Source organism: Sminthopsis crassicaudata, chromosome 2, assembly GCF_048593235.1.
Source record: "Sminthopsis crassicaudata isolate SCR6 chromosome 2, ASM4859323v1, whole genome shotgun sequence".
NCBI lineage: Eukaryota > Metazoa > Chordata > Mammalia > Dasyuromorphia > Dasyuridae > Sminthopsis > Sminthopsis crassicaudata.
In genome coordinates this window covers 527607672-527620968 of record NC_133618.1, presented here as the reverse complement: position 1 = coordinate 527620968, position 13297 = coordinate 527607672, and the positions used below count along the sequence as shown (strand labels likewise).

General features: G+C 34.0%; 1 protein-coding gene and 1 long non-coding RNA gene across 3 annotated transcripts in view; one reads left to right on the top strand and one right to left on the bottom strand.

Moving 5' to 3' along the window:
• Positions 1-13297, bottom strand: part of LOC141558020 (uncharacterized) — a 99390-nt gene that overhangs the window by 10971 nt on the left and 75122 nt on the right. The gene's annotated exons all lie outside the window — the stretch shown is intronic.
• Positions 1-13297, top strand: part of PRTG (protogenin) — a 138784-nt gene that overhangs the window by 59828 nt on the left and 65659 nt on the right. For both annotated transcript variants that reach the window (XM_074294576.1, XM_074294575.1), the window contains exons 7-11: positions 1615-1774; positions 4306-4553; positions 6707-6871; positions 10292-10597; positions 12467-12655. In XM_074294576.1, coding sequence (XP_074150677.1) covers positions 1615-1774; positions 4306-4553; positions 6707-6871; positions 10292-10597; positions 12467-12655 — 1068 coding nt within the window. The remainder of the gene's footprint in view (positions 1-1614; positions 1775-4305; positions 4554-6706; positions 6872-10291; positions 10598-12466; positions 12656-13297) is intronic.

The window sequence follows — 13297 nt, the reverse complement described above, 5'->3', positions numbered from 1 at the left end:
GTTTGGCAGAAACATGATGGTGTAGGACTCAAGAGGACAGAGGTATTATAAAATACCTATGGTAACGTTAGAAAATTCCTGAACTTTTCTGAACCTCAGTTTTGTTATCTAAAAAAATGGGATGTTTAAACTAGATGATGCCTATGCCTTTCTAGTTCTAAAATTCCAAGATAATACCATTTTAACAATACTCTCAGTTGAAAGTGGTCTTTGAGGTGTTCCAGTCCAACCCACATTTTAGCATTAATCTCATGAATCCTACCAAATATATCCCTCTTGAAGGTTTTCAGTGATTAAGAATTCATCATCTGAAGCAATCCATTCTACTTTTGGAAGTAGCAAGTTAGCAAGTTTTCCTTTAATTTTCCAAATTTTGGCTCTGCAATTTCCACTTGTTCCTAGTTCTATCTTTTGGTCTAACTGTATTTTATTATTTACTTATCATCTATTTATTAGAAAGTGTAACTATTTTGTTAGTCTTGTAATATTTGAAGAAAGGTCTTACTCTCCCTATTTAAATATTTTTTCTAGTATAACTTATTTTCTTAGCTGATACTTGGATAGCATGATCACTTTCCCTTGTATGTATTAGTTGGTCAAATTGGTGGGTTTGTTTTGGTGAGACTGGGTCTCTGCATCTCACCTAGACTGAAAGTGCAGTGGCTACTCAGGGGCTTAACCTTCATACTAACTGGCACAGAAGCTTTATTTAAACCATTCCATTTTTTCCTGATCTGAGGTAATTAGCTTATTGTATTTATGCCAGACAGTGCAGACTCTCAACAATTGCCTTCAGCCTTGGACACCTCAGAACTCTTAGCCCAAGACAGCTACTAGCCTCAGCGTGCCCTGGTAGCAAGAATTTTAGGTGTGTGCCACCATGCTCATCTGGCAGTGCTCTTTTGACATCAAAAAATAAATATCATTTTAAAACTGGGTAGAGTCTGCCACCTCTCTTTTTCTGTATATATACATTTCTTCAGTCTTTGTTCGTATTAACTATTATGATTCCTATGTCACACTACTGGTTCATATTGAACTTGCAATGTACTTATATGGTTTTGCAATTGATATTTTAAATTTAGACCTTCATATTTATCCTCTTTTGTCTATTGAGTTATGTGCTATCTTTATATATAATATACATGTGTATTTATGCATATATACATTATATTAAGATATGTAGATTTGCATGTAGACACATATCTGTAAACTTGTATGTATGATTATTATCGAATACGCCTATACCATACCGTAACCTATAAATATAACCTACAAACACATGCACAGACCCATATACATATAAAATCTATATCTATAACAGGCATGTATACCTAGTGTCTGTATATCAGTATAGTTACTTAGGAAGTTTCTGTGAAAGGTAGATATCTAAATAAATATTGCTATGGAAAAGATGGTAGGCATGAGATTTGGTTCTGTAATTTGTAAATATTCACAGCTACTTTCAGGATGATAAAAAAAACTATCTTATCATTTGGTAAAGAATTCTGCCTTAGGTAGTATAGATTAATAACTATTCTTTCTTTTAACTCTTCCATTTGAGATCTGAGAAATACTTTACATTTAGCTTTCTAAATTTTTTTTCCCAAATAGCTCCTCCTTCATTTGTGGAGTGGCCAGAAAGTTTAACAAGGCCCCGAGCTGGCACTGCACGTTTTGTATGTCAGGCAGAGGGAATTCCCTCACCCAAAATGTCATGGCTGAAAAATGGAAGAAGAATTCATTCAAATGGAAGAATAAAAATGTATAACAGGTGAGATATGTTACTATTCTTGTTTTTTATAATAATAATTTTAAATTTATAACTATAAATAAGAAAATTTTGTTTTATGTTTTAAAGGACACAAATTTAATAAAAAATGATTTAAGTTGATAATATCCAAAATTCCTTTCTATTAAAGCATTCTCAATTCCTCAGCCTTTCTCATTTCCAAATAAATATCCATTAGTTGTCAAGTCTTAATTTCCCCCTACATGGCTTTTGAATCCATTCTTTTCTTACATCTTATACTATCCAACACTCTTATTTGTTGCCTTCACCTCTGTCTCCTGGACTATTTTAGTAACCCCCAATTGCTCACTTTGTTTCCACATCCTCTTCAGACTATTCTTCACACTGCCAAACTGACATTCCCAAAATTCATGATTAACCATGTCCTTTCCCTGCTCAATAAGCAAAAAAAAAAAAAAAAAAATGGCTCTCAATTTCCTTTAGAATTAAATATGAATTCCTCTGTTTGGCATTTAAATTATATTATAGATTAAATCCAGCCTAACTTTCCAGGTTCATTAACCATTATTCTCAATCATGCACTCTGTAGTCCAACCAATATTGCTACCTTCTGTACAGAATATTCTCTCAGGTATACAGGCCTAGAATACATTTAGAATATATTTTTCTCTTCATCTCTTCTTACAGTTGCAAAGCTCGGCTTAAGGGCTGTCCTTAAGATGCTCCTTGATTTCTCCCAGCTCCTACTGTATTCTCTGCTACTGAAATAACCTTGTTTTTTACTTTGTTTTTATTCTGTATGCCTCATTTTAAAATGATATTTCTGCTGTAATAATATAAGCTTCTTGAAGGCAAAGAACATTTTGTTTTTGTTTCTCTGTAGTCCCAGCATCTGTAAAGTACCTGGCATACAATAAAGATTTTTGAGATGGTTGTTGATTGATCAGAATCCTGTGAAATTCATTTGTGTTATTAATGAATAAAAAAATTCATTTAGCATCTTCTCTGTGACATGCACTTAATTGTGTTGAAAATAACATTTTTAAAAGTTGCCACAGTCCTCTTTCTCATAAAGCTGATATTTTAATTGAATAATTCATACATAAAAGAAAATTCAGCTACAAGATAGATGGAAAATCCAGAAGTCCTAATGGTGCTATGATGGGGTGAATGGCATAGCCCAGAGATCTGGTAATAAAAGCAGATCAGATGTCAGTGCCAAAAGATTGTAGGGCATAAAGGAAGTCAGAGACAAAGCCAATAGTTGGTCATCTCTCTTATTAAAAAGAGTAAAGCTTTTGACTCATTTCATCCATGCCCCTTAAGGAGTCAAGTAGCCTTGGGAAGAGAAAAATTGAGAGAGGCATAGGAGAAGGTGTCATTAGTGATGTCAAATTTTCCCAACCCTTTGTTGGAAGGGGTGAAGGGGAATATAAGAGAGGAATGCATATCAAAGATGTAGAATGGCATACTAGAGACAAAATTGAACTCAGAAATTAATAGATCTGGGGTTCTAATCTACATCCTATTACTAACCAAAGGCATGACTTTTGGCAAGCCATTTATCCTTTTTTGATGTCAGTTTCTTCACCTATAAGAGGAGGCTTACTAGATGATTTCTGATTTCCCTCCCAACTTTAAAATCTGCTAAAAACTTAATATGCATGATAATGTTAATAAGCTTATCAATATTATAGTTTATGCTGAATAAAATATTTCATATCTGTTTTGCCAATTTGTAAAAAAAAAAAAAAGTACTGAATATGCTCAATATTATATGTTGTCATAGTTGTTGTTATTGTTCAGTCATGTCCACTCTTTTTTGTGACCTTTATGGGCTCACTTTGGTCACATAATAAAATTGGACTCATTGGAAAAGATCCTGATGTTGGAGAAGATCGAAGGCAAAAAGAAAAGGGGAAGGTAGAAGATGAGATGGATAATTAATAATCATGAAAACAATGAATGTAAACTTGGACAACCTTCAAGAGGTAGTGAAGGATCTGGGGTGTTATGGTTCATGAGGACATAGTCAAATACAACTGAAAGACTGAGCAACAATGGGGGTATTCTTGGCAAAGGCACTGGAATGTTTTGTCATTTCCTTTTTCAGTGGATAAAGGCAAATAAATAGAGATGAAGTGACTTGCCCAGGCTAATACAATTAGTGAATTCTGAGGCTGAATTTGGATTCAGATCTTCCTAACTCCAGATCTAGCACTCTATCCACTGACCCATCTAGCTGCCTCCTGTTTTAATAATAGTAGTAGTTGTGGTGGAAATCAGTAAGACCAGTGATAAATTTTGAAAAATAATTGCCAATAATATTCTACTAAATGTGAAGAATTTGATTGTAATTGAATGAGTGAATCATGGTAAATTTATCTGTTTTAAGATTGAATGTAATAATTCCCTTGTAAGCTAATTTAGGCATTTATTAGCAATGAATTTTGTATTATCCAGAATTTGGTTTTAGTGCAAGAAGAATTAATAGTGGCCCAAAAACTCACTTTCTGTGTCTGTGACTTGAGCAATTTTTTTTCTTCCTTCAGCAAATTGGTCATTAACCAGATTATTCCTGAAGATGATGCTATTTACCAGTGTATGGCTGAGAATAGCCAAGGATCTATTTTGTCCAGAGCCAGACTGACTGTAGTAATGTCAGAAGATAGACCTGGGGCTCCATGTAATGTTCATGCTGAAACTATGTCAAGTTCAGCCATCCTTTTGGCTTGGGAGAAACCACTTTACAATTCTGACAAAGTCATTGCTTATTCAGTACACTATATGAAAGCAGAAGGTGAGCACTAATTAAAAGTTTGTTTTTAAATTCCATTGACTATTAGGGATTTGCTTCTCAGTATAAATTATTTACCCATTTATATATAATCCTCAAGCAATGTTGGGTTTTTTTTTTGAAAATTCTGTTTTATTCTTTGAACAAAATAGTTAAAGCGACATATATCCAATTTTAAAACAAGTAATACCATTCCCCCTTCCCCTCAAACAAACAACTTTAAAATTTGTTTTTTTAAGAAAAGTTCTAGATTTTATTATGTTCAGTGCATATTTAATTCTTGAAACCTAGTGTAAAGTATGTTTCACTTAGTAAAAATTCCATACTAAAGGATTTATTTGTACTTAGATATGAACTCTTCAACTAATATTTAATGCAGATTTTAAAGTTTTTAAAAATTATACCATACTACATATGTACTATATGGTATATATAGTATATAATTTATATATGTTATAGGGACCATAGTATCACAGTAGCAAAAATAGTTTTTCATAATAATTTTATTGAAATTATAAAATATAAATTATCATTCTCTATGATTTTATGTTTTTATTCTCATATTCATTTTAAAGATATGTGACGTTATACTTCTTAAATTGTTGAATCCTTGTTGAATCCAGTTTTTAAAATTAAGTTTGAAATTTACATTTGACATTTCTGTTCAATTCTATTGGGTCTTATTTATTAGTTTTAAATTTTACTTTCAGAGAAATGAATACAAGATGAAAGGAATAGCTTTTTGAAAAACCTAGAGATTTCTCTAATGGTATCATATAATGTGCAGTAGTTAAAAAACATTCACAGTTTTAATTGTACATCAAGCCAGCATTTATGAATATAAACTAAAAACAACTTAAGCCCTTCCAGAAGAATAGTGTTATAATAATATTATCTGAAAAAACTAACAGGTGTTTTATTTGTATTTTAAAGAAGAATATTTTACATTTAAATTAGGGGTCATGGTAGCGAGAAAGAATGAAAGTCTGATGAGGGAGCATGTTGGAGTATGTTAATTCCTTTGTTAGTGATTTAGAAAAGGCACAAAAGGAATACTGATTTTGGTGGAAGGCTGCTCTTGTTTTCTATTATAGCTGTTTGATTAGAACCTCCACATGAGGCCTACTAGTCTATTCAAGGACAGAACAAGGCCCTTTAATTTGAACTCAAGAACCTTGTTTGGCAGGTCAGAAATCGTACTATGGGATTCCTAATTAACAAGCTATTAACTAGTCTGTTGTGAAATGCCCATAATCTTGTCTAATTAAAATGCTATCAAGTTAATTCAGAAATGTGGGAAAACTTAATAGTGGAATTTGCCTTCTGTTTTGTTTATAAATTCAGTTGTTCAGAGCAAGGGCTGCAGCCTTTACAGAGTTTTGATTAAGTTGACATGCATTTGCTATGAATTGTTAGGGAAGCATAGTAGCTTTCACTACACTTGTTCCACTTTACAGGTTCAGTCTATAGGAATTAAATCCAACAAAGACAAACCCTGCTCTATACCTTGCCATGCATATTTTAATAAGAACTGATGAGAATTTTTTTTCCTCTCAAAGAGACTCATTACTGGACTAAACATTTTTAAAAATCACATTCTGCTCCAGTCCTTTTTCTTTCAGTATAAAAGAAAGTAAAAACTTATGTCAGTCTAATTTAATAGAGTTGTCAGGAGTAAAATGAGATGTTTTGCTAGATAACTTTGTTTGTTTGGTTTAAAAGTGTAATCACATCACATCCTCTTTGGTCAAATATGAAGCTTTTGCAGTTTGTTTTTTTAAACACATTGACTTTAAATAAAATTAAGATCAATTTGAATGATAAGACTTTGCAGAGTTTTGTGTTGTATTATTGTACATTATCTTCTGTGTGTTTTGACTTAACATTTAATTTGATTTAGATAAGATTAATTGTGTTTGGGATGACCTTATTCAGCAAAAATTGCTAAAAATGGTCATTTGTTATAAGATGCCATTCCTTTCAGGAAGTTACTAATCGCTTAGGTTTTTTTTGTTTTGTTTTTTTGTTTGTTTTTTTGAGAATGGTAGATACCAGATTAGAATGATATGCTTATTACAATGATAGGGCCTGGCGATTTTCATTATATTTTGAAGATATGTCATTTCTATGTAGTAATTATTATTTCTTTAATCCAGGTTTAAATAATGAAGAGTATCAAGTAGTCATTGGAAATGATACAACCCATTATATTATTGATGACTTAGAGCCAGCCAGCAATTATACTTTTTATATTGTGGCCTATATGCCAATGGGAGCCAGCCAGATGTCTGATCATGTGACTCAGAATACACTTGAAGATGGTAAGAAAGTAATCTTAGAGAACTGAAGTATTTGGTAAAATTGATCAGTTTTTAATTAGCTGTTAGACTTAAATTTTTGATTATGGAAAATGTAAAGTGTGACCTAGCTCTCTGAAGGACTCAGAATCAGCCAGACTCAGCATAAGCAAAAGTCTTTGCCCCACATTGGGCACCAAAATATAATGTTTCTTTGTCTCTAAATCGTAATCGTTCTCTTGGGGGCAGATTTTCTTGGGGAGCTTCTGGAGGCAGCCTTGGCTTTACTTCCTGTCAGAATGTTTCCAGCCAGCTTCTGTCTCTAGCTCCCTCCGAATCCAAAGCTTCCAGCCAGCAAGAAGATAGATGTGGGAATCAACTTGACTCTGAATTTCCTAGAGTGTGGGTATCAGACTCTCCCTCCGAAAGTGTAGGATTGTGGGTTTCCCAGAACTCAGTCCTAGATGTGAATCTCCCAGAAGTCCATGAACAGGATTTTCCTTTAGACTTGTGAATCTGCTGGACTTGCGAATCCACTGAATCCTAGCTCTGAATCTCCTCAAGCTTCCCTGAAGTTCTCCCCTTGACTCACATCAGACTAACTGACCCCACTAATGTTGGCTCCTTATATCCTCCCAAAGAATGGGCTTGTGGGTACTCCATGGGCTTGTGGGAACTCTTTAAGGAACCAATGAGTGAACTCTTTTAAAAGTGTGAACTCTGAACTAGAGAATTGTTAAGTACCAACTTAGCACCTTGTAAGGATCCTAACAATAAGCCATAATTAGAGGGACAAATTTAGAGAAATTTGGGGAGATTTCTGTAAACTAATATATAATCAAGTGAAGGGACCCAAGAGAACAATTTCATTCTTTGTCCCTTCTATGAATAAAGGCAAAAAATCCAGGAGCCTTGCTCTCAAGAAATTAACATTTTAATGGGAGAGACATATGCAAAAAATCATGTATATTTTTAGAGGGAGGAATAGAGATAGAGATTGAGATAAAGGGAGAGAAGAGAGAGAGAGAGAGAGAGAGAGAGAGAGAGAGAGAGAGAGAGAGAGAGAGAGAGAGAGAGAGAGAGAGAGAAGTGAGAGAGAGAAGTGAGAGAGAGAGAGAGAGAGAGAGACATAGAGGGGGGGGGGAAGGGGAGATAATTTCAGAGGGAAGGTATTAGGAATGGAGTAGGCACTGGAAAGCCTCTTATAGAAGATTGGATTTGAAGTGAAACTTGAAGAAAGCCAGGGAAACCTTTGTGGTCATAGGGGAGAGACATTGAAAAGTTATAAAGTAGAGTGATGAAGTATGAAGTTTGAGAAAGAAGAAGGTTAGTATTGCCAAAGACTATATGAAAAGGAGTAAGGTATAAGAAGCCTGGAAAGACAGGAAATGGCCAGGCTGTGAAGGGATTTAAAGCCAATCAGAGGATTTTGTATTTGATTCTGGAGTCAATATAAAATCTCCAGACAATAAATCCATCAGTAAGAATTTATTAGATGCCTACTATGTGCTAGCTAAGTGCTAGGGTTCCAAAGAAAGGCAAAAGACAAAAACTGGTTTCTGGAGCTCAGTTTAAGTGAAGGAGAATATATAAAAAACAATGATGTTCATTGTTTAAATTATTAATTTTAAAATTTAATTAATAATTAAATTATTAAATACCTCTCTGGAATATTTTCCTTCTTCATCTCTACCTTTTGACTTCTCCGACTTCCTTCAAGTTCCAGAGAGAGAATTATGGAGACTGAATTTGGATCAAAATATAGTATTTTCACTTTAAAAAGAAACACCAACTATTGTTGTTGTCCTATAACTGTTTATCCTGTACTTCTCTTTCCTTTCATAGTTGTGGTCCTGTTAAAAAAATCTTTGCCTCTAGTCCACTTCTGTACTTCCCATTGACTTCTCAACATCTAGCAATTTGACCTCCCCCATCATACCAGTTGGCTGAATCATTCTCTCCATGATTACCATCATTTTCTGAATTCAGGTTTTTTTTTCTTTCTTCCTCTGTAAAGACAGTAGTTTGACTCTTCAAATATTTTAGCTTATTCAATTTTAGGACAACTCTATTACCACTAGCCCTAGCCGGATGCCAGTCTCTCTTTCCCTTAGGCATAGTAGAGCAACATGCACATGTTTCCTGGCCCAAGTCCTTCTGTGCTCAAGCTGAATTCTATTGAAAGACAGAGTACTATCACATTACAATACTAGCCAGGGTAAGCGTATGCCTTTTGGTTTCCTGCAGCATGAGGGAGAAGAGGTTTTGGAGTCATGTTACATAGTTAGTCCATGGGTTAGCTTGTGCAGCCCTGCCAGAAAATAATGGCCAGTGGAGAAGGCAATGCTGAATGTATGTGTTAGGGTTTAGACTTATTTTTTGTTAGTTCATCATTTTTAACTGGTATCTTAGACTATGGAAACTAGTGAAATTATTTTATCTCTTGCACAACATTTCTTCCTTTTAATTACTCTCTCCTCCTTCCTTTGGATCACTGTTCTTTTCTGGTTCTTTTCCTTTCAGTTTCTTTCCCTAGATTGTTAACTGTGTCCCACTCCCTGACCTTAGTTATTCCCCCAAGGGCTTGTCTTATGTTCCTCATTTCTCTTCTTTCTTTGTGATCTCATAGGCTTCCATGAATTTAATGATCATTTCTGTATAGTTGACACCCACATTTATGTACCTATCCCTGATCTCTCTGCTGAACTTCAATACTACCATGCCAAACATCACATACGTGTTACATAGGCATCTCAAATGCAAAATGACCCTTCTTTCAAACTTTTTTGCTGAGGCATTGCCATTTTTCTTGTCACTTTTATAATCACTCAATTCTTTCCCTTTCCTTCATACTCATTTCCCAATTAGTTTCCAAGTCTAACTACATCTTTTATATTTACTTATCTCTCTTTGCCACTCCACTTAATTCAGGATTCCACCACTTTCTGCCTGGATTATTGGGGTTTAGTTCTTTTATCTTTCCAACCTATCTTCCACAAAGATACCCAAAATATCTTTAAGCTTAGATTGGACCTGAAGTCAGTTCATTTTTATTCTCAAGAATCCTCACTAACTTAAAACATAACTTCTCACTTTAACATTTAACTCTACACAGTTTGTTTCAGGCACCTCTCTAGTCAGTTTATCACCTGAAGATCATTTTAGCTAAGTTTGTCATCAAAAAGGTGGTCTCAGTGTGATGAAATCTTCTGGCCATTACAGCTCCCAGAGAGTCTATAATCTGATTTGTTATGGAAAGGACATACACCAGTTAAATTGCTAATCTTTGTGATATTGAAGAAGTTTTAGTTTATTAGTAATTCTTATAAGGAGATCTCTTCATTATGGAATGTTTTTTTCTGCATGCATAAAGAGAATTTAATGAATATTCACTGACATATTCCATTCCAAATATCTGATACCCCCCTTTTCTTATATTTACAGTTCCCTTAAGACCTCCTGAAATTAGTTTGACAAGTCGAAGCCCCACAGATATTCTCATCTCTTGGCTACCAATCCCAGCCAAATACCGGCGAGGCCAAGTTGTACTTTACCGGGTATCCTTTCGAATCAGTACCGAGAGTGCTATACAAGTTTTGGAACTTCCAGGAACCATTCATGAATACCTCTTGGAGGGCCTGAAACCTGACAGCGTCTATCTGGTCAGAATTACTGCTGCAACTAGAGTGGGTTTGGGAGAAGCATCAGTATGGACTTCACATAGGACACCAAAAGCTACAAGCGTGAAAGGTAAACTTTCTTAAACACCTTATGGAATAGTATGGAATCTTTTTTATTTCTTTTCTTGAAAGGAAAGTTTTCTTCTACCACGACTTTGTATTTGAAATATTAAAATTTCTGTTTCAAGCTTCATTTGTCTGAGTGCAATCTACTAAAATTTAAAAGAATTCATTCGTTTTCATAGCAATAGGCATGTGTTTTCCATAATTTAGTTCTTTTATTTCTTCTTTCCTCTCCCTTTCTTCTGTTTTTCTCACTCCTTTCTTCATTTGACTGCTCCATTCTTTTAAAAGCTTTGGTGAGGATTTTTTTCTTTCCTTCTTTTAACATTTTCTCTCTTCTTAATAACTCCTCTTAGCAATCTTAGTTCCCCAAAGCTTGTAACTTGGGTCTTCAGTTGCATGTTTCCCTATTGTTATCTTTACAGAAAAGATTAAAAAAAAAATTTTTTTTTTTCCTTCTAGGTAGTAAGTACTGAAAGGAACAGTGCCCTAGTTTTGGTCTCAAAAATACAGGAATTCCGAGAACCACTTCATTGTGTAACTATCAATTTTAACTGCATGAAGAAAGCCAAATGGCAGAGTAGTATCCTCTTTGTCCAATGAATGACTATTGTTTGGGAGTCTGGGGGAAGCAGAAAGTTATTTCTTTTAGAGATTGACACTAGCAGTAAATAATGAGTTGAAGAGAATAGAGACTGGTTAAAAAAATGTCCAAGAATTTATTAAACAAAGTGCAAAAATCCTACCCTCTAATAAATCATTACTCCCCCAATGAAGGGAATTTGCAAGAGAAAAGACATCTACTTATAATTAGCATTTTCTTGCACAGAAGTCATTGCTTTGCTTAAAAACTCCTTTATACTATTAATTTGTATCGGAAATCCTTTCTTCATACATAATACAAACATGGGCCTTCAGTCTGAATTAATTATAACCAATTACAAATTAATGACTTTTTAATTTGTAAGTTTTTTTTTCTATCTGATCAGTTTGATACAAAGACCATTAGGTTTAGATGGAAGGAGGAACAAGCATTTATTAAGTGCCTGCTTTTTGACAGACACAGTACTAAAAGCTTAACAAATATTACCTCTCACTTAAGATAGATAAATTCTGCTATCTTCTGAAACTTTAAATCAGATAACTTATTTTATTCCTGAGGCAATCTATTTCACTGTCTGAAAGTTCTGATTGTTAAGAAGGGTTGTTTTGTTTTCTCCCTAACCTAAATAGGTGGTTAACTTCCATGTAGTGACCTAGTTAGCTAAGTGGGAATGAGCAGAAAAAACGTAATCTTACTTCTCTATACCAGTTCTTCAATTACTGAAAATAGGAATTTCCCTCTTTTCTAAATTTTCCCTAGACTAAATATATCTAGCTCTTTCAATTTAGTTTTATGTGACATGATCTTGAGGCCCTTCAACATCTTGGTTCCCCTCTCAGGGACACCTCTAGCTTATCATTATTATTCCTAAAATGGGATTTCCAGAAGTGAGCACCATACTCCAGATGCGGTACAGTGTGGCACTATTTTTTAGTGACAGCTAATAGGCAGATATTTGGGGGAGGTAATGGTGATGAAAAACATTTATTTTTTTCAGTGTATCTGTTCAGAAGATGAAATTCATTGTTTTGGTTTGTTAAACTGTTTAATAGTTAAATTGAATACTTTCCTTTTTGTTTATTTGTTAGATCTGTCTGTCATGAGAAAGAAACACTCAAAATATCCTACAGATACATCAGCATTATCATACTTTCTTACTCCTTGATTCTGTATCTGTAAATGCAGCCTGAAATTCAATGCTTTTATAGATATTAAGTTTTTCTTACCTGGTTATACCTTTTATATTCTGTTATCTTCTTTTTAAATCTCTAGCCCCAAAGTCTCCAGAGTTACGTTTGGAGCCTATGAATTGTACCACCATTACAGTGAGATGGCAACAGGACTCTGAGGATACAGCAACTGTTCATGGTTACAAGTTATATTACAAAGAAGAAGGACAACAGGAGAATGGACCAATTCTTTTGGATGCAAGTGACTTTCTTTATACTATTAATGGTTTAGGTGAGTGTAAACTTGGTTCTTTCTTTTTTCCTGGCTCTTAATTCCTCTTACAATAAGAGAAGCAAGTATATTAACCAACAGGAGAAGAATTGAAAATTGTGGTTTTTTTCTAAACCACTTTATTGCTTCCAACAAAATAGATTTTGGTATTGTTGGAAGTTTCCAAATTTCAGTTTACACATTTTGTCTCCTCACCTTTCCCCTGATTTTGCATCTCTACTTCTTTACAATGTATACTTCTAGTAGAGCATTAGAATTAATCCATTAAATTATTTGGAGTAAATAAAACATTAAATCCAGGATGATTTGAAGATGATCAACAAACAAAACTTTACCTTTATAACAGAAAGAACAAGTAGTCAGAAAATTAGAATAAAAAAAATCAGAAAAAAATCAGAATAGTTTAGGGGGAAAGAGAAGTAATAAGAAGACAAAGCAAAGGAAAACTTCTTGGAAAGGAACACAGTAAAAGAAAGTTAATAAAATAAAAGATTGGGGAAAAATTTTGAATGGTTGATCTATACAGAAAAAGAGCAGACAAAAAAGGGAATAAATAAATATAAAGAAAGAAATAAACAACAAGTAAATTCAAGAACTTTGGATATTAACAGCCATTTAGAGGAGATTGAAGGGAGAGCCTCT